General features: G+C 43.3%; 2 protein-coding genes, 1 long non-coding RNA gene and 3 other non-coding genes across 10 annotated transcripts in view; 4 read left to right on the forward strand and 2 right to left on the reverse strand.

Annotated features, from left to right (window-relative positions):
- The window catches only part of LOC117832187 (sphingosine kinase 1-like), a 25,683-nt gene extending 12,590 nt beyond the window's left edge, over positions 1-13,093 (reverse strand). Inside the window, exons 1-2 of one of the 3 annotated variants that reach the window (XM_034711205.1) lie at positions 12,958-13,093; positions 9,715-10,293 (exon numbers count right to left, since the gene is read on the reverse strand). In XM_034711205.1, coding sequence (XP_034567096.1) covers positions 9,715-10,147 — 433 coding nt within the window. In that variant the 5' untranslated portion in view covers positions 10,148-10,293; positions 12,958-13,093. The other 2 variants (XM_034711206.1, XM_034711204.1) reach the window with 2 other exon arrangements.
- On the forward strand, positions 12,292-13,849 carry LOC117832188. The gene is made up of 5 exons (XR_004635162.1): positions 12,292-12,426; positions 12,787-12,851; positions 13,028-13,089; positions 13,274-13,336; positions 13,513-13,849. It is a non-coding gene; the product is annotated as an uncharacterized LOC117832188 (long non-coding RNA).
- LOC117804625 lies at positions 12,892-12,963 on the forward strand. Its single transcript, XR_004629199.1, has one exon. It is a non-coding gene; the product is annotated as a small nucleolar RNA R38 (small nucleolar RNA).
- LOC117804626 lies at positions 13,130-13,203 on the forward strand. The gene has a single exon (XR_004629200.1). It is a non-coding gene; the product is annotated as a small nucleolar RNA SNORD49 (small nucleolar RNA).
- LOC117804624 lies at positions 13,367-13,435 on the forward strand. Its single transcript, XR_004629198.1, has one exon. It is a non-coding gene; the product is annotated as a small nucleolar RNA R38 (small nucleolar RNA).
- Positions 13,601-23,693, reverse strand: LOC117832186 (fas-binding factor 1 homolog). 3 transcript variants are annotated; one of them, XM_034711202.1, is made up of 30 exons: positions 23,224-23,693; positions 22,339-22,369; positions 22,141-22,188; positions 21,999-22,044; positions 21,857-21,926; positions 21,726-21,776; positions 21,501-21,642; positions 21,329-21,412; positions 21,178-21,228; positions 20,006-20,149; positions 19,778-19,910; positions 19,481-19,614; positions 19,292-19,385; positions 18,553-19,023; positions 18,413-18,478; positions 18,293-18,330; positions 17,677-17,867; positions 17,438-17,557; positions 17,218-17,318; positions 16,920-17,126; positions 16,725-16,832; positions 16,514-16,653; positions 16,295-16,413; positions 16,072-16,194; positions 15,804-15,980; positions 15,454-15,630; positions 15,228-15,365; positions 15,058-15,142; positions 14,843-14,979; positions 13,601-13,738 (listed from the first exon to the last, which is right to left on the reverse strand). In XM_034711202.1, the coding sequence occupies exons 1-30, from the start codon at positions 23,224-23,226 to the stop codon at positions 13,655-13,657; spliced, it is 3,513 nt and encodes a 1,170-aa protein (XP_034567093.1). In that variant the 5' UTR covers positions 23,227-23,693; the 3' UTR covers positions 13,601-13,654. The 3 variants fall into 3 exon arrangements, with proteins under 3 accessions (XP_034567093.1, XP_034567092.1, XP_034567094.1); XM_034711201.1 differs by lacking the exon at positions 21,178-21,228 and having other exon boundaries at positions 17,677-17,999; XM_034711203.1 differs by lacking the exon at positions 21,178-21,228 and having other exon boundaries at positions 23,224-23,689.
- Between the last annotated feature and the right edge of the window lie 1,352 nt (positions 23,694-25,045).

The raw sequence follows: 25,045 nt of genomic DNA on the forward strand, positions 1-25,045 counted from the left end.
GTTAACGTGACTTCCTTCCAGAGGAGAGGGTTCACATGCTCCTTGGTCTGGATCATAACGATTATTTATAGCAGTTCTATGAAATATCTCTAATCCCTGCGAGGAAAGCCTCCTGATGGATCAGAGGGAGACAGAGTAATGGACTGACTTCTCTTCATTTCCTGAAGGGTTGCAGTGATTCAGGATATTTTCAACAATAAGGAAAAGCTTCATGAATCCAGACGACTCTTATTCAAAGAGAAGAATCAAAGATTAAAGAGACGTTTGGAGGGATCTGAGTCTGATTCAGGAAGGTTTGTATAACTGTTGTTTTAGCGTCAGGGCTCTGACCTCATCACTCCTCACTGATGATGCAGAAATGAAGGAGTGATGATACCTGGACCTGCAGGTGCATGCTGGTGCACCTTACATACATTCAAGCATGCAGCCTGAAGTGCTTCAAAAAAACAAACAGAGACAGAAAATAACAGCAAGAGGTAAAATGAGACAAGGCTCAAACAAGATAGAAAAAAAGTGATAGGAAATACTTCAAAATAAAATAATAACAATAAAATCAATAAATTAAATCAGGTAAATAATACATATATGAATGATATAAAATCAGACAAATACCAGAAAAATCAAATCAAATCAATAAAATAAAAGCAGATAAAAATAAATCATTACAATTATCAATTAAATAAAATCAAAAAAATAAAATCATGAGAATAAAATCAATAAAATAAAAAACAGATAAAATATCAGAAAATGAAATAAAATTATTAGAATACATGAAAAAAATAAATATAAAAAAAAGGAAATTATGAGAATAAAATCAATAAAATAAATCTGATAATATAACACAAATGAAATAAAATCCTTACACTAAATCAATTAAATAAAACAATTGAAATAAATCAATAAAACAAATATCAAAAAAATAAAATCTGATAAATATCAGAAAAATAAAATAAAAAATAAAAGTGAAGCTAAATCAATGGTAATAATAGAAATAATTCAGTGAAGGGTCAAAAATAAATTAAAATGGTAAGTCTTAAGTTTAGTTTTAAAAACACTCAGAGAGCTCGTCATTTCAATGTCCAGAGAGTTCAGAGTTTAGAGGCATAGAAACAGAAAGCTCTCTCTGTGTGAGGGACACATGAGGAAAATTTAAAGGGAAGCATCAACACAGGGACCTGAAATCCTGCAGCTTAAATACACCGCCTAACTGGGAGGACACTTTGTCAGGTGATTGTGAGAGAGATGCATGGCGGATGTGAGAGCAGCCTGGACGAGCTCACTCCATTTTTAATGTGACTCCAGCTAGTTAGCTTAGCACAACACAGCGTGTGCACACAGGAGTAAAAGAGCGAGCATGATTCTGTTCAGAGATAAAAAAGAAAAACAAAATCCAACCCTGAACCTCTTAAACTCCCTCATTAGCATTTAAGCACGATTAATCCTGCAGGTTTAATCCAGGAACAGCTGCCGGGCTAAAAACAGCAGAGCCTCCAGGATGTTACTCACCGAGGAGCAACATGAGCAACGTTTACACTTCTTCTGAGTTTTAAAAACGAGGTATTACACGTTAAAGATGGTCTTAGTGCTTCCACAGATTTCATGTTTTTATGGTGTAATAACAGAGTTTGAGTCTTACACCTTAAAGAAGGCCTTCGTGTGACCCTGTGTGATGCCACTGAAAGAGTCTGCAGTTCTCCAAAGTGACTCAGGAGTCAGAGAGGACTTTACTCTAAAGGTGGATCTCTCAGCAGATCCTCCTGACCTTTAAAGGAGACAGAAACTCACCAGAGACCAAATCAGATGAATCGGAAAGGACAGAAAATCAAACCCTCTCAGTTCTGGAGGACAGAAAGTTCAAGATCGTCTGCTGGCGGTGCAGATTTTTGATACCAAGGTGACAAAACCGCCGAGAGCACAAACAGATGAGACGTGAGACGCCTCTTCTCCTCTGTCGGAGTGTTTTCCTCTTCTTCCTGCGGCGCTGTGACCTCAGCCTCTTCCTCATTTGGCGTGTGATGACAGGACGCCACACAGGTACGAAAATATCTCAGGGACAGACGGGAGAGTGAGGCGAGAGTGTGAAAACACACAAGCAAATGCCAAACTCTGCAACATGCATCCACACAGGTTGTGTCTTCCCTCCTGTCAGAGGACAATGTGGCGTTCAGGCACTAAAGTTTCTCTGAGCACGTCTGGGATGAAGTGGAAATCAGCTTTCAGAGCGACGCACGGCCTGCATGACTGCACACATCTCTTTCTCTGAGAGATTTCAGAAGAGGGATGAATACTGAGGGGAAGAGGAATCAGAATTCAGAGTCAGACCCATGCGCTCTTATTTTGAAGGGCTGCACTGAAATCACCTGTCATGAGGGGATGTTTGATAGAATATGTTTTTAAAAGTTAGAGGCAGAGAAATCTCTTCCACTGGATCCAGCTCAGGATTTGCATTTCAAGTCAGGAGCAGAGTTGTGTCTCTTCACATCCAGACCGGACTGACGTGTCTGCAAACAAGCTGCATTCCACGGTCGGGGGGAGAGAGGAAGAAGAGGAAGCATGCAGAGAGTAAAAAAACCACAACTGAAGCATCACCAGACCGAGAAGGAGGCGTGAGACGAGCACTGACAGTCCATCACAGGCTCGTGGTGTCACCGAGCAGCACACAAACACTCCTCAGGGACCCAGATGCCGGTCTGGGTCAGAGGTCGTCTGGTGACTCATTGTAGCTCTCTCCAAGTCTGAGGAAGCGAGTCATGAAGTCTCTCTGGGGAGGAGAGATCGCACTCTGACAGACACACACCTGACCCGGCACAGACCGCAGCAGCGCTTTTCCTCTTCTTCTCCCTCAAACTGTATCAGCCCCAAAGCACAGAGTCGCTCCAGGTCCCTGCTCGCATCCCCGGAGCCGGAGTAGCTGGCAGGGATTTGCAAAATTTAGGGATGAACTTGGTCACACTCAGATGGTTTGGAGGGATCAAAACAACCCGACCCCAACAACACATTCACAAACGCTCTTCAACTGTTATCTCTTCTGCAGGATCGGTTTGTTTTGACTCTTTTTAATGAGTTTATTTACTTTTTATGGACTTCAGTTTATCATTTATACTGACACACAACTTTATATCTCACCTGCCTCTTCTATAAACCACCAAAGGACACTCAAAGGTGCTTTAAACCTGACTGACATATTTTTCTTCCTCTCTTGCTTCCTTGTACTAATGCTCAAACTTCACGTCTCATCCTTGTCCCCTTCCTAAAGGTGCTTTTCAACCACGAGTACCAGGGCATTTTAGTCCCAGGGACTACTCTTCAAGGAACTAAATGGTTCCTGTTTCTCATTGTTGTCTGTGTTTCCACCGAGGTCTGAAGTCCTATGAAGATTATGCAAATCAGATCAGTGACGTATGGAGAAGCAATAAAAGTAAACGCACTACACCTCCACACCAGTAGAGGGCAGTAAGGAGACAAAGGTTAGCCTGTTAGCATGAAGGAGATTCCTCTTGTTCTGTTTTTGATCGTGCTTGAAAGGAAACGAGCTCTTCAGAGAAGTCTGAGCGCTCGACTTAAAGCAAGAAGACAGATTTTAAAAGTCATGTCAGAGATGGACCGGTGTTCCAGTTTAAAGAGCGACCCTGTTAACTGGCGACTCTCAGCTGGATGCATCCCTCACAAACGTCTTTAGACGATCATTAAATATCTGATGAGGATATTTGGAGAATAAAAACTAAACTAGTTTGCATTCCCAGGAACTCCCTCTTTGTTTCAACAGCTGTGTAAACTCCACAAACACTGACACGTTCAGCTGAAGGTCTACAGTTTACAGGGTCACTTTTAAAACCGGAACACCGGGAGCTGACAGAGACGCATTCACACTATCAGGTTCAGAGGAGACAGATGTTCAGGAGTTATTAAACCAAGTGAATCACAAGGGTGTGAAATAAAAACACTGAGGGTACTCGTTTAGCATTGCAAGTTCCTGGACCTTTGGGAAGGACTACCAAGTAGGAGCTTTTCAGGTGGAGGAACTATATTTAGACCCTGGTTCATTAAGTCTTAATCACCTTCCTGTGATTGCACACTTCACATTAAGGGTTACAAACATCAGAGCAACCTCTGATGCAGTCCTGAGCATGTGTTTGTCATGTTAAAAGCTACACGTGTGTGTGAGGAGTCTGTTATCTGACGCTGCACGCCGTGTGAGGAGAGGAAAGAGATCCAGGCTGCAGCTCTGAAGGCAGCTCCTGGTAGAGAAAGAGTCAAAGTGAGTAACCATCATCTCACTCCCCTGCATGCAATCTCACTGTGGATCTCAGCAGAATCCAGCAGACCATTAGCGTGTGCAGGACTGTATCGTGGTGTGTGCTCTTCATTATTTACGGCTCATTCGTTCAGACCGAACCTGCAGTAAAAATAAAAACCTGGGTAAAGTCAGCGCCCGGACTAAACGCCAGTAAACGACCTTAATGTGAATGCACTGATTTCAGATAACGTCACGGTGATATAGCACTCTCACTGAAATAACAATCTTGCCATGCAACTGCACTTTTAATCCAAGCGCTCCATCTGCAACGCCAGATGAGATGCCATGCAATTAACTCAGGGGGTAAATACTCTATATGGGATTAGCGACTCGCGCTGACTTTCAAACACCCTCTGTGAGCCAGCAATTGGGTTTGCATCTATTACCACAACATTACTCATTTAAATCCCATAATATATTCTGTTAAATACTGTATTATTGGCTGGCCTGGATGTGGAATGCTAAAACGAGCTTATAAATTAATGATCTGATCTCATCACGGCCGAGACGCTGTGTTCAAAAGGAGCTGCTGGTCGGCGAGCTCGTTCATTAGCATGTATGATCTGAAAACCTCCCAAGCTCCAGCGCTTTGATGAGTGCAGGAGGAGGACGGTGACATGTGTGTGTGTGTGTGTGTGGGAGGGGGGTGTGTGTGTAGCTCTCAGGTTACCATCTGCCAGGCCTGAAACCCAAACTCCTGCTGAGGCTCTGGATGCTCCTGGTCCCACAGAAACCTCTCTTCACTCTCTCTTCACTCCCCTCTTGTTGTTTGAAACGTACACCAGGAGGCTGCCATCTTTGGCAACCTGCATACCAGATCATTCACCCTGAAGTCAAATATCCTCTCCTTCAGAGCCAAGCACGCCTGCTGTTTATCTTCAACACATTTAAACACATATTTCTGGACCAGTGAGGAGGATATTACTGAAGTCCAGTGATGCATAACATGTGGTGTTGGTATGCATGGACGTCATACTCAAGAGGGGAAATTTAACGCTGCCAAAAGCTTGAAAACTGCAAGATTAAATGTTCTTTTAACACTGCTGTGTTTATTTTAATCCCAGTAGAATCAGAGGGAAGTTCTTATCAGCTGATTAGTTAAGGTGTCAACTTAAATTCAGGAGCAGGACTACTCCTAAACCACGCCCTCAATCACCTACTTAAACATATCCAGCCTACTCCAACCGCTTGTCTGTGATTCTTCTACCCACCCTCCCTCACCTTTCTCTGCTCCACTCAACCTTCTTCCTTATTCCTCTTCTACTCAACCTGTGCTCGCCTCTTCTGTGCCCTTGTCCACTTCCAGGTACAACCCGGGTCAAGATCAGCTCAGCAGGATAGCGCTGACATGAAACCCCCATCCTGAGTCTCCTTCTGCTGGACCACACTACACACAGATAATTCATTAAAGGTTCAAACTTATATCCTTGTGCGGAGTGGTCCTAGTGCTAGTGAAGATAATAATAATGATATGTTCTTCTTGTGGACCTGGAGGCTGCGAGCAGAAGGACAGCTCAATGTCACTAACACTGACAACCAACATCCCAAAGTTACTGACCAATATCCTGAGGTCCAGTTTGATTAATATCCTCTATAAAACATGAACCCACTTTACACCTAATATTGATCTGAACGTGATATTCTTGCTGTTAGCTACACGTACATGAATGCACGAAGGCCTCCAGACGTCCCCAGTGTTGGTTTGGTGCGTCTGCCATGTGCATATGGAAAAATGACGGCAATGCAGGATGCAATATGTTTCTAAACAGCAGGGGGCAGTGTAGAGGCAGAGTGGATGTGACAGACTAAACAGGAGCGGGGATTAGAAATCAATCTCTAGCATCGGCAGCACGACCGACGCATGATTTATTGGCTTTGCTTGCAAACCACTGACGTTGCTGCCGCCGCCTGTTGTTTACATCCCACATAAACATCCTGAGCATCATCCAGCCCATTCTCCTCTCTTCTGTTCCTCTTGTTACTACAACATGCTAACTGTCTCCAACTAAAACAAACTCACACGTGCCAAAAACACTGCCACCAAAATCATCCGCCTCCCCACACCCAACCTGCCTGACCTCAACAACAGAGCCATCATACGCAGAGCATGCACCATAACACTGGACCCTCAAAACTGGACCCCCAACACCCCTTCTACTCATCTTTCACACTGCTCCTATCTGGTCGCAGATCTGGATCCCCGTACTGCAGACAAGCCCGGTTTGGTAGGACCTTTGTCCCGTCTGCCACAGCACTTCTGTGTGTTTACATGTGGGGTGATGTGCACCATTGTTGTGAGGCTGGGTGGGTGTTTATTGTTTATTTATGTATGTTTCATGTATGTCCTCTTGTAAAGACCGTGACTACAAATATCCTTATTCAGGACAAATAAAGATCCATCTATTTATGGCGTGCACTCTGGAGGTATCCACCAATAACACGTGTCGTTCATAGTGAAGTATGTGTGCAGGTATGCAGCCAGATGCATGTGAACGCAAGGCTACACGGCTAACTCTGCAGCCTTCTGCATACAAGCTAACTGAGCTGTTGGTACTCATACAGACCTAACATTTCCACTGATGGTTAAGTTAAACAAGGTGAGTGATGCATGAATCAACGCCAGATCAGAGCCACATCCTGAGCTGCAGTCTGGTCTTTATAGCGACGGTCTGTTATTGCGAAATAGCAGACTGATGCAAAATGATAACATTATTTAAAAGGTAAGAGACAAGAGTTCTTCTGGTGCCAGTAGAGTCAGGATTGGTCGTTGATAGAAGAGTTCCAGGTCTCAGGTATTAAAGGGTTAATTCACTGATCTGAGACCGGTACTTTTTGCATCACAGAATCCAGTGAAGGTTTTTTTAACAGGGGTGTAACTGGAGTCTCTTTTTGCCTTCAGAGCCAGCCTCCAGCTAACACTTCTGCATCGGCTTTATTATTCAACACCAAAGGTTGCCTCCCGGTCAAAGCTGGCAGCAGTCGCGTAAAAATAACACCGGAGGGGCACTTTCCTAAATCTGGGTACCTCACCTGTCCTGAGCTGAAAACCTGAAGATCTGTTTCCAGTCCCCAGCCTGACACAAGTCCTCATGTTGGGACCAGAGAACAACTTTGTCTCTGTATCCCCACGTCGTCCCCGATGACTGAGAGAGGAGCGATCAGCTGCATAAACACTCTTCATATTGTATTCATGGTAATGACTCAGGACCAGGACGCAGCACAGAGAGGCTAATGAGACAGGGAGACAAAGAATCTGAGGACAGTCTGTTTTAAACAGAGCGAGACACAACGGGGTCTAATTAGACTCCAGCTCCACACACAAACTGAGCTCTTTGTTTCCCTGTGATTCTTTCTGTGCTCAGAACAACAATAACGTCTCAGAGGGAATTTAACCGAGCAGGAAGAATGAAGGCTGAGCAGCGGCTCCACGCTGAGCGCTGACAGAGGATCAGGACCAAATCTAATTACTTAAGTGATCAGTTTTGTAAGTTTGTGTGTGTGTTGGTTGGTGTGCTAAGACTCCAGATCCAGAATCATCCCTCTCATGTGGGCCGTTTGAATAAACAAGGCAGCTGTAATTACTCCTGGCAGGTGGATCAGCTTTCAGCGCAGGTAGAGCAGGTTTCTGAGAGGCAGAGGAATGTGTTCCCTCTCTCTGATAGACCGGTCTGTGTGGATAGAAAGGTGCTCAGCTGGATTTGAGCTTCTGTCAGACTGGTTCACTTTACAGCAGGAGCGTGCCTAGAGGGTGGCCGGGGGGTGCTGCCTCAAAATCTTCAACTTTGATCCACTAGTTTGTCTTGTACGAGGTGTGACGTGTTAAATCTGCAAGTTTCTGTACATCTAAATGCAGCAGACTTTCTCTTGTTGCTACTTTTAAATGCATCTTTGGAAATGCATGTTGTTTTTGAGTCCTGAAATAATAAAGCATGGAGGATTTCATTGTTGCCACTTCACTTTACATTAAAAATAAATCCTGATCTGTTGTAATAAACATTTGCATGATAACCTAATGTTAGTAATGTTGCACGCTTTGAGGAGTGGATGCAGAAAGGGTAAATAAATGCTATTTATAAGAGAGTGTGCAACACATAATTAATGCCAGCCTACATAAGTCAGTCCCCACAGTCTAAAGGAGCATAAGCCCCTGTTTCTGTTTTGCAGGATTTCTGTCATTTCAATAGAAAATAAACAGATTTTCAGCATCATGAATCATGCACTGTGCAGTATTTAAATCATCTATACATCTAAAACTCATGTGCAACATCCTCCTTGTAACTGCATGTTGGTATATGCAGGGGCGTCGCTAGGAATTAGATATCCCAGTGGACCCCATCACCACAGTCAACCCTACAGAATATAACACTGCTGCTATGATACTGCTTTATTTACATTAATTAAAATATATGCTTAAAACTATCCTGGTTACTCAAATCTAAGCTACATATCAATACTATTTATTTTACAATTTCTCCAAATGTAGCTGCACAATATTGACCTTCAGACTGTCCACCTCTTTAAACAGGATTATTTGAAGCCAAGTGACTCATTGAATAACAACAAGGGGGCATTATTTGGTTTAATCTAACTTCAGGAAGTCAAATAAAACTCTAAAAACATACAGTTTACTTTCACTCAGATTCACCCACACTTAATATGCAAATATGACAATTCCCCACTTAACCCTCCTGTTATGTTGCGGGTCAAATTGACCCTTTTTAAAGTCTATTTTAGGCAGTATATGCCTTCATAACCAGCTAAATGCAGCATCAAAATCTGGGCAGCATGTGACAGAAGAGGTCCTGAGTTAATTTATCAACATCACTTCATAAAAATAAACAAAAAATCCAAATGTAAAATAAAATAAAGAAACATCTATGTCATGTAGAACTATTGTATTTATATTTAGGGCTTTCCGGTGTTCATTAGAAAAAGTTTTAACATGATTCTTAATGTAAATCAAGTGAGTTATCCTCTTTGGACTATGATCTGTGAGGATTAAAGAACACCAATGGACCAAATCTTGATTTAAATGGTTAGTAATGGAGTTAAAAATTAGATTTTAAAATATGTGTATTGGGATTTTTTTAGGGGATTCTGACACCTTTGGATAATTGAATATGCCCCGGGTCAAATTGACCCAGGAACATTATTGCTATTCCAGAGAAACAAACATAACAGGATCTCACAGAGCATGAAATTCTGAATGTTTGTTTATTTATTCAAACAATTTGAGTTATCTTATCAAAACAAAATAAAAGCATGGTCAAAAACATGTTTTATTTCAGGACCATGAAGGGCCCTAGGTAGTCCCCCTGCCCCCCCTCTAAGACGCCCCTGGGTGTGTGTAATAATAAAAGTTGTATAATCCTGTATTTCTGTATTTCTGTAATCCAGCCTCTCTTAGTGAACCTCACCGTCTCTCCGGGGCGCCTGCTGGGCGGACGCCTCCCTGATGGACCGAGCCCACCTCTCAGCCTCCTGCAGGTTCGCCATCGGGTCCTGGACCAGCGCCACCCGAAAGCACTGCTCCAGTCTCTGCCGGGTCAGTCCTGCGCTCATCCAGCGCCTCTTGAAGGGGTAGAAGTACGCCGTGAAGTAGGCTCCGTGGTCCTGGGAGTCCGGCCCCCTGTGCGCCCTGCAGCCCACACAGTCCGTCAGGTCGAAGACCACCTTGGTCCTGCTGGGGGACGAGGAGATCCCCTGCACGGTCAGGGCGCGCTCCGTCAGGCTCACAGAGTACCGGACCCGGTCGTTGAGCGTGTCTGAGAACTCCCCGTACAGGACGCCCACGAACCCGTTCCTGTGGCAGGACGGGTCCGGGTCTGGGTCTGAGGGGTCCTTCTCCATCCCGGACGGAGAGTGCGGCGCGTCCCGCAGGCCGGTGTGCGGATGGCGGAGCGGTGCAGACTCTCTGGTCCTGGTCCTGCCTGTCTGCTGTCTGCGGGACCCTCTGAGTGTGGAGCTGTTTGTAGTCCACAGTCTCTCCCTAGTGACTGAAGGGGGAACAGCAGGGGAGGAGAACTTACCCTGAGGAGGACCAGAAGGACCTGTTCTATGGAGGAGGATCAGGGCCACTGGATAAATTAAATTAAATTAAATTAAATTAAATTAAATTAAATTAAGGTCCAAATTATATATATATTTTTTATTATTATTATGAGAAAAATTGTCAGAATTCACACTTTTTTTCTCATAATAATAAACAAAAATGTTTTTGGACTTTAATTTATTTTTTCATTCAGTGGTCCTGATCCTCTTCCTTACCTGTCGACACATTCAGAGCATACCTGTCCAGCCTAAAGTATTAGTTCAAAGAAATAAAAGTATCCCATTATAAATCCCATTAAAACTTTAAATATTTAACCTTTTTATTGATATCAAACTGAATTTCTTGAGCTGGCTTGCTCATCATCATTTTTTCCCACCTTTATCTTAATACCTGGTACCTTTTTATGTTGTTAGATAAATAATTCAGCCATATTAATAATTAACATTTGACTGGATGAAGTTGTCATATGTCACAAAATATAAGTATTTTTTTAAATAAGAAATAAAAGTTACCAGGTGCTTCATAATAAACATGCTAGCTATCATTTCGATAGCTAGCTAAAACAGCTAGCTAACACACACCTGTCATTTCAAGACTATATTGTTTGGAAATCTTTGCAAAAGTCAAACATGGGTAAATATTCTTTATAAAAGTCCAACCTGTAATAAAAATATATTTTATTGTCCTAAAATCAAGATTTAATTAACTTCATGCCGTCCTTTAACACAACAACAACCTTAAGCTAGCCTGAAATGCTAAATATTTACTTTCTGATAATATATATATATATTTTTTAATAAACCAAATTTATTGAGCATGAGAGATCTTACTCAGTATTACAAATAACTACTTTCAGTGTAGGCTTATATAAAATATAAAAACCTTTACCAAATTAGGTGTAGGCCCAGGTAAATGTTGCACATGCTGAATTAACTAGACTTCATTACTGCACATTGTTTGTCCATCTAGTACCATAAAATAAATGAATAATGGTGTAGAGTAATTTTGGCCATGTAATGTGGATCTTTTCAATTTTTCCATTGCATAATAGGTTTATTAAATATTTAGATGCACAAACACTGAGTGTCCCCTAAATGTCCTCCAGAAGACATCAATATAAATGAGTTAGCAGAACTGGAGGACTTAATTCATCTCTCCAACAAAGCAGACAAACTTCACTGTAATTCATTCACTTTTGCTTTTGTGTCACACCCATTGGTGTTACATGCACACATCTGATATATGTATTGCATAGTCCTTAATGGCAATAATTTATGGGACACCCAACAATGTCATTTTTAAACCCACCCAGTTAAACAATGCAGACATCACTGAAATATGGGACCTGATTTAAGTCAAACATTATCCACCTCATATTTAATGATATTTCTAACATTTCTTGTTGCATATGTGTTGCATTGTGATATATCATGTTATAAAAAATGAATGTTTTTCCAATATATTTATGTAATTGATTTTTTTTAAACAGTAGGCTTGCAAAACTAGCAAATTCAAATGACTGGTCACATTATTTATTTATTTATTATTATATTGCTAAATCTGTCATTACCAAACCATAATCACACCATGTCAACAACCTGTCACTACTGAATCAGTTTTAAAACTGCCTGTAATTACTTCTATTTAATCCATCTGTAACATTTGTATTTATCTAAATTGTATTCTTTCCTTATTTATCTATTTGTATTTGTATTTTTACTTCTTTTATTTTACTAAATGATACTTTTTCTTGATTGTACTGCAACAGGCAGATAAATATGTTGTTAAATTGTGACTCTTTTAATAGAAACTTAATCAGCTAAAAATAATCTGGATTGATTTTCTAAAATTAAACTCATTTAATCTCTTGAACATTCCTCCAGTCCGGTAGGGGGCGGTACTGCGCTCTAAGGCTGGTTTTCAAACCGCCAGTATATAAAACCACGAAGAAGACTTTCCCTCAGCCTCTTTCTGTGTCAGCTCTCTGAGTGTTAGCATGAAGCTCCTGAGAACATTCTCTTTATGGGACGATTACACCTTAAAATGAAGCCTGTTGAGACTGAGCCGCCCTGAAAAGGTAAATATTGTCTGAGTAAATAATAAGAATGTAATATTTTATTGAATTAAAATCCTAAAACAGCTTACATGTGAAATATTAGCTCCAACTGTTAAGCTAGCTGCCGTGCATTTACAGCTAACACGTGGAAGAAGGGCGTTTAGAGGAAAAGTTAGACTTTAGTTTCAAGTTTGTTTCAGAAAACAAACATTAAATGTACCAGATCGATGAGTTACATGATCATACCTTTTATATAGATATTAATTTTAGCTTGTAATCTTACTTTAAAGAAAGACACGTGGTCCTCCTCATGACTAGCATACCTCATGATATCTTCAATCAGAGCTGTAATAATGTTTCTCCTTTCATTTAACTTCACAGGTAGCTGTGATGGATTTGAAATCAAGCTGGAACAAGAGATGATCAAGTTTTCATCTCAAGCAAAGGTAAATTTAAACTTCTACCTTCTCTTTTCTTGATTTTCTGCAGCATATATGATGAGTTTGTTATCCCTGTCTGAATATAAATTTGTTGAAATCAATGGTATCTGACCTGCTGCAGACTGAAGTGTGGTGTCACATCCCTCCTGGAGTATTTCCACTAATGAAGCATGTTTTTACAGGACTGTGGATCCTCCCTGAGATGTGAGATGGACCACCAGAGAGCTGCAGGTGATGTGATCAGGTGTGTACAACCAGCTGTGTGTTATTAAAGCTTAAACATACTCTGTGATGAAAACTGCTGCATAGGAAGTGCCGTCTGATGCGATAACTGACGATGGACATAGCTGTTCTGAGAAACATTCAAATCTTTGTTTTCAGTGTGCATGAGCTGAAACACTCAGTGACGGGTTTATGTTTCATTGCAGGTTGTAGAATCTGCACAGCAAGACTGACGGATGGAGGAGACACTGGAGGTTAACACTGAACAGGTGAATAATCAAAGACCGACTGTTCATGAGTCAAGCCAGTGATGAAACATGTTATCCCTGTCTGAACTAAGTGTGGAGTCATGGTAACCTGAGGCTTGACTAAAGAAACATCTCTTCATCTTTGCCTGACAAACTTCTCGTCACAAATCTTAACCTTTTCTTTTTGTACCTTGCAGATGAAACCAAAGAAGGCGCGACATGAAGTTTGGACTCATCCAGTGATGCCATCATCCTGTACAGAAACTAAGAGCCATGTTTTGCTGTAAACATGTTTTAATAAAGTTCAAAGGATGTTGTATAAAATTCAAGTAGTGTTTGTCAATCTGCGTTGAAAAGTGATCTGTAAGATTTCTTCTTCAGACTGTCCAGAAAGATCTGCTCCTCCTGGAGGTATTCACGATCCTGAGGAGAACAAGAGTTAGGAAGTAGACTGTCAGTGCATGAAGTGTTGATGTATCTCAGCTGTGTGAAAGGACTTCTAAGCAACTTAATAAAAGAGCTAAAGTCTCAACCTACCTGTGTTTTTATTATTTGTGGAAAAGAATCTTAGAAGTACCACTTCTCTCAGGAACATTGCATTCATGTGAGCAGAAAATATCTGCGGTTATTCTGATATAAAGTTTAAGACTGAGAGAAGTGTCTTTAAGTAGCATACATGGTGTCAGTTTGAGCAGCAGGCGCCTCAACACTTTGCAGTAATTAAGATGTAAAGCCTGGTTTGATCTCCTGGATGTTTAAGCACTACTCTAGGATCAGCTGAGCAGGTATGGCATGCTTCATGGATATAAGGCCATGCATCTGAAATGTGTTAAAGCTGGCTATGTAGCAACTCTAGAGACAGACCATTGCCCAAAATATTTGATCTCTGAATTCAGAAAAACATAATTTTTTAAGTGAATGCATTAGGCTTCTGTATTTCTTTTCTTTCTGTTTTGAGGGGAGGCTTTTACACCTTTATTTATAGAAGAGAATAGTTGACGAGTCCGTGAACAAAAACTTGTGGATCCTGATGTAAATTTCTTCTGTTTCCTCTCAGAGCCGATCGAACAGGAGGGTAATATTTACATCTGTATAGCTTATGACTTTAAAACCCACTTGGAAAACAGTTTAGAGACAAAACTAGGTTCTGCAGGGATTTGCAAACGTTCTGTCTGCTTCATACTGTTTAAGGAAAATGAGCGGGACCTATTAAAGTTTGCAAAACTGAAAAAAGTTAAATTCTGAAGTGCAAACTTCCAAAATCTCAGTTTCCAAGTCGTCTTGCTGTTGGGCAGATTTGATATAACAAATATTTAACACATCTCTGTGTTCAGATGTTTTCCTCGCTCTCTTCTTACTCTCTCATTCGTAATATTTCCCACCAATTAATCTGAAGATGGTTGACAACTCACAGTGTTGCTTCTTACAGTACTGTGTTGTTGATTTAACTAACATTTATCTTGCAGCTCTAGTCTCTAAATGTTTGTTATATTCACTCTCTCATCATCAAAGCGTCCTCATGGTTACCTTTTCAGCGGTGTACCTCCACAGAGCCAGACTGGCCTGAAGAGCCGAGGCCTGAGAGTCTGCTAACGGAGGGGGAGGAGGAGTCTGAGCGTTCATGGTCGACGTGAGGTCAGGGTTTGGCAAAAATGAAACTGCGTCTGTAAATAAAAATCAAATCTTCAGTATTATTCAAAGTGTTTATGGAGGTCATAACTTCAGAGGGTATCTGACCTCACCTGGTAGAACAGGTTGAATCATTTGAGGTAAAAATGTGACGGAGTTCTCTGAATCCTTCTGCATGTGACTCCGCCTCGCTCGCTCCTGTAATGAGACGTGTGTGAGTACGATCCAGGTACGATCACATGAAGTGTGTGTGTGTTGTATTTACAGGGAGCAGAGAGAGAACCTGAAGGATTCGTTGTTCGTTCTGCCTCAGACGCTCCGTCTGCGTCTGGATGTTCCTCAGCCGTGCCCCGTGCTCCGCCTCCACGCGTTTCGCCTCCTGCAGCGCTTGCTCTCCTTCTTCATGTTTGTCAGCTGCAAGCTGGAAAGAACAAAGAGTGCTCAAAGGTCAGAGGTCAGAAGAAGATAGAATGAAGCTCCACGTGATGCATTCAGGGGCCTAAACGTACCTTACTGAAGGCCTCCACCTCCTGGGCTCGGGTCTTGAGTCTCAGCGCTGTGCTGCTCATTCTGTCTTTCTCTCTCTCCAGCTCTTCTCTCAGCCTCTCCAGAGTCTCTCTCTCCTGAGACAAGACCATCTCCTTCTGTTTGAGCTCTGCTGTGTGCAGCTTCAGGTCAGCTTGTTCCTACAACACAGAGTGACTTTACTGAGTCCTGGAGAGCCAGACAGCATCACGTATGAATAAATATGTTTACATGAAGTGCTCAGTCATCTTTTCTTTACAGCTTTAAAAGCAGGAGAATAAATACAAAGCCCTCACTGGTTCTGTAGCTTCTCCTCCCTCCCCTTGAAGCTCACCTGTGCCAGACTGATGATGGAGCCCTCTCTCTTCTCCAGCAGGCTGCTGGCCTCTCGCTCGGCCCTCTCGTGTCTCTGCTTTTCCAGCGTGTGGAAGTGAGTCCACTCAGCTGCCAGCTTCCTCCTCTCCTCTGCACACTGCTGCATCACCGACTTCTGCTCCTCCAGTAAGGCGCTCTGATGAAAGACAGCAGGAGAGGTGAAGGGAGGCTGCTGGAATACACAAAGAGGGAAAAGCTGCACTGAGCTGCATGATGATCAGCCGCACCTTGGCTCTCTCCAGCTCCTCTCGCTCCATGTTGATCTGCATGCTGAGAGCGCGCCGCTCGTCCTCCAGGCCTCTCTGCGTGGACTCTGCTTTGGCCTGCTCGGCTGTCATCTTCCAGCGTTCCTGAGAAGATGAAGAAAGAGATAGAAGAGAGGTGTTTTAAAATCCCTCTGTCCTCTGTGTACACACAGTCCAGAGCAGCTTCTCTCAAACACACTCTGACCTTCTCCAGCTGTCTCTGCTGCTCGTTCAGCTGCGTGTCCATCCTGGAGATGATCTCCTTCAGATAAGCTCTCTCCTCCTCCATGCTCTTCTGCTTCTGTGACAGCCGGTCCTGCATCACTGAAACGCAAAATCAGAGTGTGACCTTAAACCCACTTATACCGTGGAATAAACAAAGTGTGTGTGTGTGTGTGTGTGTGTGTGTGTGTGTTAGAGGTACTTCGGAGCTGCTCGTCTCGGTGCCGCGCCCCCTTCTCCAGGCACTGAGACGTGTGTTCGTGAGTGCTCTCCACCCGGGAGGAGAGATCCCCGAGCCGAGAGGAGAAGTGCTCCATCTGCTCGATGACCCCCGTGAGAGACCTGGAAGAAAGACGGACGTGTTTCAGATCCTGCACAGGTTCCAGGACCGTCGTTTGAAGAGTGAATCCTACCTGGTCTGAGACGTCGCGCTCGTCACTGCATCGATCTCTTCCTCCTTCAGCTTCTTCAGTCTCTTGATCTGGTCCTCGTGGTCTCTCTTCATCTCTAGGACGGATTTCCTTAAAGACAAAGTGAGACGAATGGGTGTTTGCCTTAAGGCCATGCACTCACTGAGGAAGTTATTCCTGACATAAAGTCTCATTTACTTCTGGAGGTCTCGGAGCCTCTCCACCTCGTGGTCTCTCTCCTGCTGAGCCTGGGTCAGCTTGCGTTGGTACTGAGCCTGCAGCTCTGAGTGTTCCAGCTCTGCAGATTTCGTCACAGCAGCCAGACGCTCCAGCAGGTCTTCACGCTCCTGCTGTGCTTGTGTGTCCCTCTGAGCGGACAGATCCTCCAGCCTCCTCACCTGAGCCCTGCACACGGCACAGAGAGGTTAATAGCCTATCAGGAGCATGCAGACACATAAATACGCTGCTAGGAGTGTGTCTTTGTGAAGTTAAGTACTTGTGTGTGTTGTCCATGAGCTCCATTTCCTGTTTGTGCCGCTGATGGATGTTCTCCAGCACAAACTGGCTCTGGTCTCGCTCTAACTGCAGCGTCTTCACCTGCAGAAGAACACGGGATCAGGATGAGGCTGTGCAGGTTCATGCACAGAAGATCATTCCTGCAGTCCTTTAGTCAAAACCTGCAGACTCTACGTTAAAGGAATAATCTGTCCACACACCTGACCCTCCAGCTGAAGGATGCGAGCCTGCAGGGCCTGATAATCAACAGGCTGCTGCTCTCTCTGCAGACTTCCTGCATCCATCACTCCTCCGAGACCCCGCAGCTGAGACTGCATCATCTTCAGAGGAAGAACAAACACATCAGACACATCAGACACATCAGACACGTCAGACACGTCAGACACGTCAGACACGTCGTTCTGCTTCTTCAAGTTCTTTGAAAGTCGATTGAACCGACCTGCTGCTGCAGAAACAGCTGCTGCAGACTGTCCGTGAGTATAGAAGACATGGGTGTGAGCACTGGAGCATGCTGGGAGGTCTCACTCAGAGCCTGACCGGACGTCTGAGGCAGGGCAAGTCCTTTAGAGGGCAGGGATGGAGGTGGAGGATCAGGGTGGCTAACACTACCAGCAGTCTGAGGAGGAACAGCTGAGGGAGGAGAGGGAGTACGGGTTTGAACGGGGTTGATCTTAGTGTGGATGGGTGCAGGGGAGGAGGGGGGGTGAGACTGAGAGACAGGTGGATGCTCTGCGGGGGAGTGTGGTGAGGTGGGGAGGGTATCTGTGAGAGAGGAGGAGTTCAACGTGACGTCATTATTATTATAAGACACGAGGAAGAGCGAGAGTCCATCTTTGATTCTCCTCCTTCCATACGAGGACGACCTTCCTCCTCCTTCCTCTTCTTGTTAGGATATAAAAGGATCTACTGTGGTGTGTGTTGATGTTATTAACACTGTTATGTCTCTGATGTGATGTTTTATTCCTTGCTGTTCTACAATCAGTGAAGATTTGCAGCTTATGGACATGAACATGAGGCCATGTGAGAAACGATGACTGAGAGACAGATTTAAATACCTGGTTTGGTCCTCTTCTCTCGGACAGGTGCAGCGTTTCTGCACAACGAAAAGAGGAATATTTACAAAAAGACAAGCATTGTCTCTTAAAGAACATTACTGACAAACTAAGATGTGTCACCTTGTTTCTCTGACAGACGTTGGAGCGTCCTCTTTCCCTCTAGGAGCTGCTGCAGTGACGTGTTTGCTGAAATAAGAGCAGGATGTGATTCAGTGATAAATATTCTTCTTCTGTGGTGTCTTTTCTGTGGCAGTCCGTACCTTTCAGCCGTCTCCTCCTCCAGATTGAGAGAGTCTTCTTGTCTGGTGGTTTTGGCCTCAGACTGTGACCCTGTCAGAGCCTTCTTCCTGCTCAGCGCTCCTGCTAACCAGTCGTCCTCCTCCTCCTCTCCTCTCCTCTCGCTTCTGAAGACCTCTGGCGTTGTTTGTCTCAGGGCATCATCAGGCAGGGCTGAGGGCTCTGCAGCAGTTTTGGCAGCAGATACAGCAGGACTACCACTCACTGGAGGTCTTCTCTCTGTTAGAGGGGAGGAAGGAGTCTTTGTAGACTCTGCTGGAGTCTTTGTGGACTCGGTTGGAGTCTTGTTCTCTTTGGTTTCGGGCTCTTCAAAGGTTTGGTTGTCGTCCGTCTTGAGGCCGAGCCAGTCGGCTGAGTTGCGATGTCTGGAGGACGGGGTGGTGGGTTTTGCTTTCCTCTCTGGGGAAGACGAGCTCACATCCTCTGTGGAAAATCTGAGCACAGGAAAACTAGTGTGCATTAAAGTTTGATGACATGACAGCGCCATAAAAGTGAGGCCAAAACATTCAGAGCTCCCCCTCATGGCTGCATGCATGAAATGGGATGTAACGCCTTGATTGACAGCTATATAGACATCCTGTAACAGAGCGTGCACTGGACAGCCGAGCACAAGACTCTGGCTCTTATTTTGGCTTCACTTTTGTACAAAGGAAGGAGGTGGAAACACTACAATAAAACACCAAGGCCGGACTTCACACACACCTGACAGACTGTCTGAGGGACTGTCTTCCTTCAGGCGTGGACATCAGGGTGGGCTGATAGGCCCCGAACGTGAGGTCATCTTCTAAAACAGGCTCTGAGGAAAGGGAACACATTCACCGTTCAGTATTTCATCGTCTTTAAACCATCCTGCACACTGAAGTTCATAATGCTCTGAGACCTGAGTCCCACCTGAGGTCTTCTCTTGTCCCCGCCCCTCCTGGTCCTTCATCTCACCGGTCGGGGGTCTCTCCAGAAGATGAGCTGGAGTCAGACTCTGCAGAATCTCATCCAGGCGAGTGCGAGCTCTCTGCGGGGGCTCCGTCCTGAGGAGATTGGTAGAAGGCGAAACAAAGTGAGAAAGAGTCGATAAGCCAGATGGAGAAGGACGCCGCTTTGTTAAACAAAGCACCTGAAAGCACCACAGCAGTAATAATTTATCATCAAGCTCTTTAAATAAGGACAATCAGAGAGAGGAGGAGCTGGTACCTCTCCTTGTTGGGCCAAAGCACGCTCTCCTTTTTCTTAGGAGTGCTTTTTTCACTCTCAAACCCGAGAGCATCCATCAGGTCGTCCTTCTCATCATCGAAGGTGATGTCAGCACGTTTATTTGCTGCCTTAGCTGAAGAGCAAAGACACACACACACACACACACACATTCAGTGCTGCTGGGTCTGAAATGTGAGAATAAAGAACCACAGGTCATTTCAGGCTCACGTGTTTCAGTCTCCAGGGCGGGGGACGCAGCAGGAGATGGAGCAGCTTTGTCAGGTTTGGAGCGCTGCGTGCTCGGTTTAGATTTGGACTTTGGTTCATCAGGGAGCAAGTCATCGAGCAGATCAGCCAGAGGGTCTTCTTCATCTGCAGGGGGATCATCAAACTGTGACTCTTAAATACTCGGGATGCATTTTTAAATCACCACGTACAAAGATTCACACATGTTCACATGCACAAAGATCCTGAACTGTAGCTGGTTAAACAGATGAACATCATTTTCAACTTTTGCAGTATTTGCAGAGTGTGTCCTGCTGCCCCCAAGTGGAGGATGGTGGTACTGCAGCTGAGTCGCTCAAGGTCAGAAAGTTGTTATTTCTTTCAATTTAACTTCCTGCTCTGGTTTTATTGTTTGAAAAATAATTGTCTGCACGTGGGAAGATTCTAATCAGATTTCAAAGTAAGTTTCAGTGTTTATTTAGCGATGAAGTGGCTTCTGTGTTATATTATGTTCCTCTTTTATGTAAATGGCAGCTGAAAATATTAAAAACATCCTTTAAGAGGTGATGAGCTCCACTTATAGCGGATTTGATCCTCAGGTTCTCACAGTTTAACTATAATGGATGGAATTAGAGGATAATTCACAGTATGAGGAAGATTGTTAGTGCTCGTTAACCCTCGTTATCTCTACAGCCCCTCTTTCTCTCTCTCTCTCTCTCTCTCTCTCTCTCTCTCTCTCTCTCTCTCCCTTTGCTTTACTAACACACACCTCTGCCTCTGCCTCTTCCTGCTTTTCTCCTCTGCACACCTGTGGCTGCATGAGACTTTTTCCTGCAGCAGTCCCCACGTCACATGTTGCGCTGCATCCTAAACTTCAATACACTTCCAAACTTTATCCACCTGAGCTTCTGATGATGTCGTAGTGGGAGCATACTGGGAAAATGCTCAGGATGTCAGATTGCCAGTCTATCTCCCTTTCCTCCTCACTCTCAGTGAAGTTGATATAATTGATTAACTAAAGAATTCAAACGGCATCTAACAGGTGAAGTGCAGGATAAGTCAGCCTTAAGGAGTCATGAAGGGGCCGTGATATTCAGAAACATTCAGAAACCTAAAGTCTGCATCTCTACTCTTCAGTCTCCTCTCTAGTGTTCTTCATCTGAGAGCAGCTGTACCTTTTCTGTGAGGTGTCTGAACAACACCTTCGTCATCATCACCTCCAGAGTCTGAACGAACGCAGCAGTTTGAGGAAACAGAACAAAGCTATGAGAGAGGAACCCTTAGTGCTCAGCTGAACAGAGACACAGGAGGAGGAGGCACACTGACCTGAGAAGTTGAACTTCTTGTAGCTCTGTGCGGTCGACAAAGGAGGAGCAGAGGTCGGCTTCTTGGCTTCTGCAGCGGGTTTATCTAAGGTCAGAGGAAGGAGGCACAGATCTCTCTGAGTGTTGCTTTTAAAGTGAACTGCAGAGTAAGAGATGATTTAAAGCAAAGTTACCTGTGTCCTCTGGTTTGACGTTTGTTTTTGATGCAGGAGAGTCTGTCTTCATCCCTTTATTGTCATGAGGCGTTGTTCGTGCAGGAGCAGAGCTCGGCTTTTTCTTTGGTGCAAAAATCTCAGCGTCCATATCATCCAAGTCCTGAACGAGAGACAGACAAACAACCTCAGAGATGTGCAGACTAATGTACAGAACGAAGACCTGCCACCTTCATAAAGTCTCACCTTCATGTTCTTCAGGATGTCGTTTGGATCTGCTGCAGAGACGTCAGAGTCCTTCAACAAAAACAGAGATGAGCGATGATGATGATATGAAGATGCACACGTGTGACACTTCTAGAAGGTTATCTACGTACCTCTGATTCATCTCCATCTCTCTTCACCTCCTCTGCCAGCATGCTGAAGATGTTATCAGTAGCAGAAGAGCTGTGGACAGAGAAGAGGAGTGTGTCATCAACAGGACCAGTTACAGATTCAGTAGTTAAAAGTCTGACTTACCGAACCAGCGGTCCACTACGCGTCGCTCTGCCTCTGCTTGGATGTTCTGGAAGTACATAAACATATATCCAATGACACTTTCAGAGTCATAATACCATCACTGTAAAGATTAAAGGGTGTGGTTTATAACAGCAGCACTTACTTTTATCATCAAACAAGCTGTCCAGCAAATCATCATCTCCGTATGAACCTGAGGAGAATTTGAGGAGATGGTTTTGCAGCAGCTTATTACATTTGTTTGATTTTCAGCTTTTGATTTCTTATTTCTACTACTTTGACTTAGCATGCATAAGATAATGAGATATCTAAGCATATAAGTATCAGAAAAACTGTGTCTTACTTTTGAATGCTTTGCCTCTTGGTTTGGCGGCCTGTGAATAAAGATGTAGTCAAATTAATGATTTCATAGCTGGAATATATCATCCTAATGTTAGTTTAAAGCTGCGTTCCCACTGAATGCACTGTTTTCAGTAGACTCAGGACTTTTAGGGACTAGGACCACATGGAGAGGTCTCTGCTCCAGGTTGCACACTATGTGAAAGTACATGATCTTTGAAGCTTGATAGATTGAGATGAGTACCTGACACTTTCAGAAGCCAGTCAGGATGTGTTGCCATACTTTTTACATACTTTTTTAAGTACTAGCTGCCAATTTCACCTCTAAACCAATAAGTGGAGTATTTAAAACAATCGACAGTGCTTGGGACAAAATAAGAAGAGGCTTTTAAGAGCCTAGGAACCTTAAAGGGATACTTCTGAGTTTTTGAACCAGGGTTGTACGAATTTTAACCAATGGAAAAGTGCTGAAAAAAAATCCCAGTAGAGCGTACACCTCAACCAAGATGAGTGCTTGGGTCTGAGTCTTTCAAAATGAGCTAAATTAGCAGAACTGGCCCCATCTGCAGAGACCTGTAGCCTAGCTTGCGTGCTGTTGCTCCCTGCAGTTTCTCATTACAGGGGTTGAGCTGAGCAGCATCTATTGTGGCTAGCTTAATTACTAGTGATTTAAAACTCATGCAACCCCACTTCAAAAACACTGAAATATCCCTTTAATGTCGCTTGAAAGGTTCTGGGACTAATAGTTCCTGGTACTTTCGGAGGAAACACAGCTTTTAAGTGACTAGCTTAGTGTAAACTTCAATTAGTAACATAAAGATTTTAAAAACTGCATTAAACACTTGTTTACACACATCATGTGTCATCATGAACATGTTGTTAGTCTCACCATCCTGAAATCTCCTCGATGAGTTCAACTGATGCTAACAGCTAACCACAGAGCTAGCTAAATCAGGTAAAGCGTCTCCCGTCTCCATGGGTTACCATCCTCTGGCATGTGGATAACTGAACATGTGAGGACATAACACGAGATTATTCCTCATTAAAGAAGCTCCAGGTTGAGTTGTGTTACACCTTAACACCGTGGAGGTTAGTTCAGCTTTAAAAAAGTGATTTATTTTAAGTTTCTGAAACGAATCACGTCAGAAAGCAAAGACTCGAGCTGTTCATTCACTACTTCCGGGTTTAAACTTCTATTCTTAAATTAATAAAGTATCTATGTTCTCTTAAATTGAGGTGAACACGAGGTAAATAGTAAATAACGAGCATCTAACCAGGAAATCTGAAACAGATTTATTGTAGCATTAGCATTAGCCGAATCATACACTTCCTGTTTACACTCCGCGGTGCATTATGGGTAAAGTAGTTTCTGCTCCCTCTTGGATAAAATATCTGAGAGCGTCTTTTTACAATAACCTTAGAAGTTGGAAGATACAGTATTTGCAGAGTTAAAGACCTGACCTTATGCCATAAATAATTTATAAAAAATATTAAATGTTAGCTTGAAGTAAAATTACTTTTTATGGTTAAGTCTCTGTTTATTTCTTGCTATTTTAATGTATTAATTTTAATTTTGATTAATTCTGTACACCATATTTTGCTGTCATTATGATGGTACTTGTTTTAATTTCAACCACTAAAGTATAATAAATATTTTTGTGACTTCCTGCTGTTTCCACAGGTTTGCTTAAAAATAATAAATAATTCTTTTTATTTATAGGCGCCTTTCTGGACACCCAAGGTCACCTTACAACATAGCAAAAAATAAAAGCAACACTCAACATCAATTTACATTGATGTCAATGTATCCCAGTTGTTTTGCAGTAGTTATGTATTATTGTGTAGCTGTTTAAATTATGTACTATTTGTTTTTAACAGAGGCATCACCTCTGTCTCCTGCACAGGGACTACAGATGTAAGTTAGCTGCTAGCTAACTCTGGTACAACTAAATGGCTGTACACTGTCCCTGTTGAAATAAACAAATAAATAAATAAACAGTAAATAGATACATAAATACATTAGAATAAAGATACAATACTAGAAACATGAAAGGGGAGGGGAAGTCATTCCAGTCCCATAAAGACAGATTAAAGTGAGTATGCTTGGAGGTAAAGGTGAGTTTTGAGGCGTGATTTGAAGGTGGTGGGAGAGGTGGAATTTTGTACATCCAGGGGGAGAGAGTTCCAGAGGCGGCTGAAGGCTCTCGACCCCATGGTGGTTAAGCGAGCAGGTGGGAGGATGAGTTGGATGGAAGAGGAGGACCTGAGGCTACGGGTGGGTATTTTTGTTTGGAGGAGGTCAATGAGGTCCTGAGGTAGAAGAGAATGTGATTATGAAACATGTCCTTATGTAAAGCTCAATAACACACCAAACTCAGAAGACAAACTTCCACACTTTGAGACTCTGAGCATCTTTAAGAGCTCCTACAAGGTCGGGCTGTGTTTCCAGTGTGAAGCTGGTATTCCTGAACCTCTTCTGGCTCCTGCTGACTGAGAATAACCAAACAGTTTAACCACCAGGTGGTGTCACAGCTCAGAAAACCAGCCAGGGCGAATCAGTTCGAACCAAATGAAGGAGCTGAATAATTTATCTACTCAGGCCGATGTTTAATTCAGTGAGGTCCACGTCCAGGTCTGGTGTGTTGCACTTTCAATCAGTGCGATGATAAGTCCAGTAAGCTCAGAGATAGATTGTGTGGTTTCAGTGTTTC

This window comes from Notolabrus celidotus, chromosome 20 (genome assembly GCF_009762535.1).
Source record: "Notolabrus celidotus isolate fNotCel1 chromosome 20, fNotCel1.pri, whole genome shotgun sequence".
Taxonomy (NCBI): Eukaryota; Metazoa; Chordata; class Actinopteri; order Labriformes; family Labridae; genus Notolabrus; species Notolabrus celidotus.

Coding starts and splice junctions, on each gene's coding strand:
- LOC117832186 (XM_034711201.1), bottom strand. Junction 22,189..22,338: donor AAGAGGCAAAGCATTCAAAA/GTAAGACACAGT, acceptor AATTCTCCTCAG/GTTCATACGGAGATGATGAT. Junction 18,331..18,412: donor ACGTCTGTCAGAGAAACAAG/GTGACACATCTT, acceptor TTCGTTGTGCAG/AAACGCTGCACCTGTCCGAG.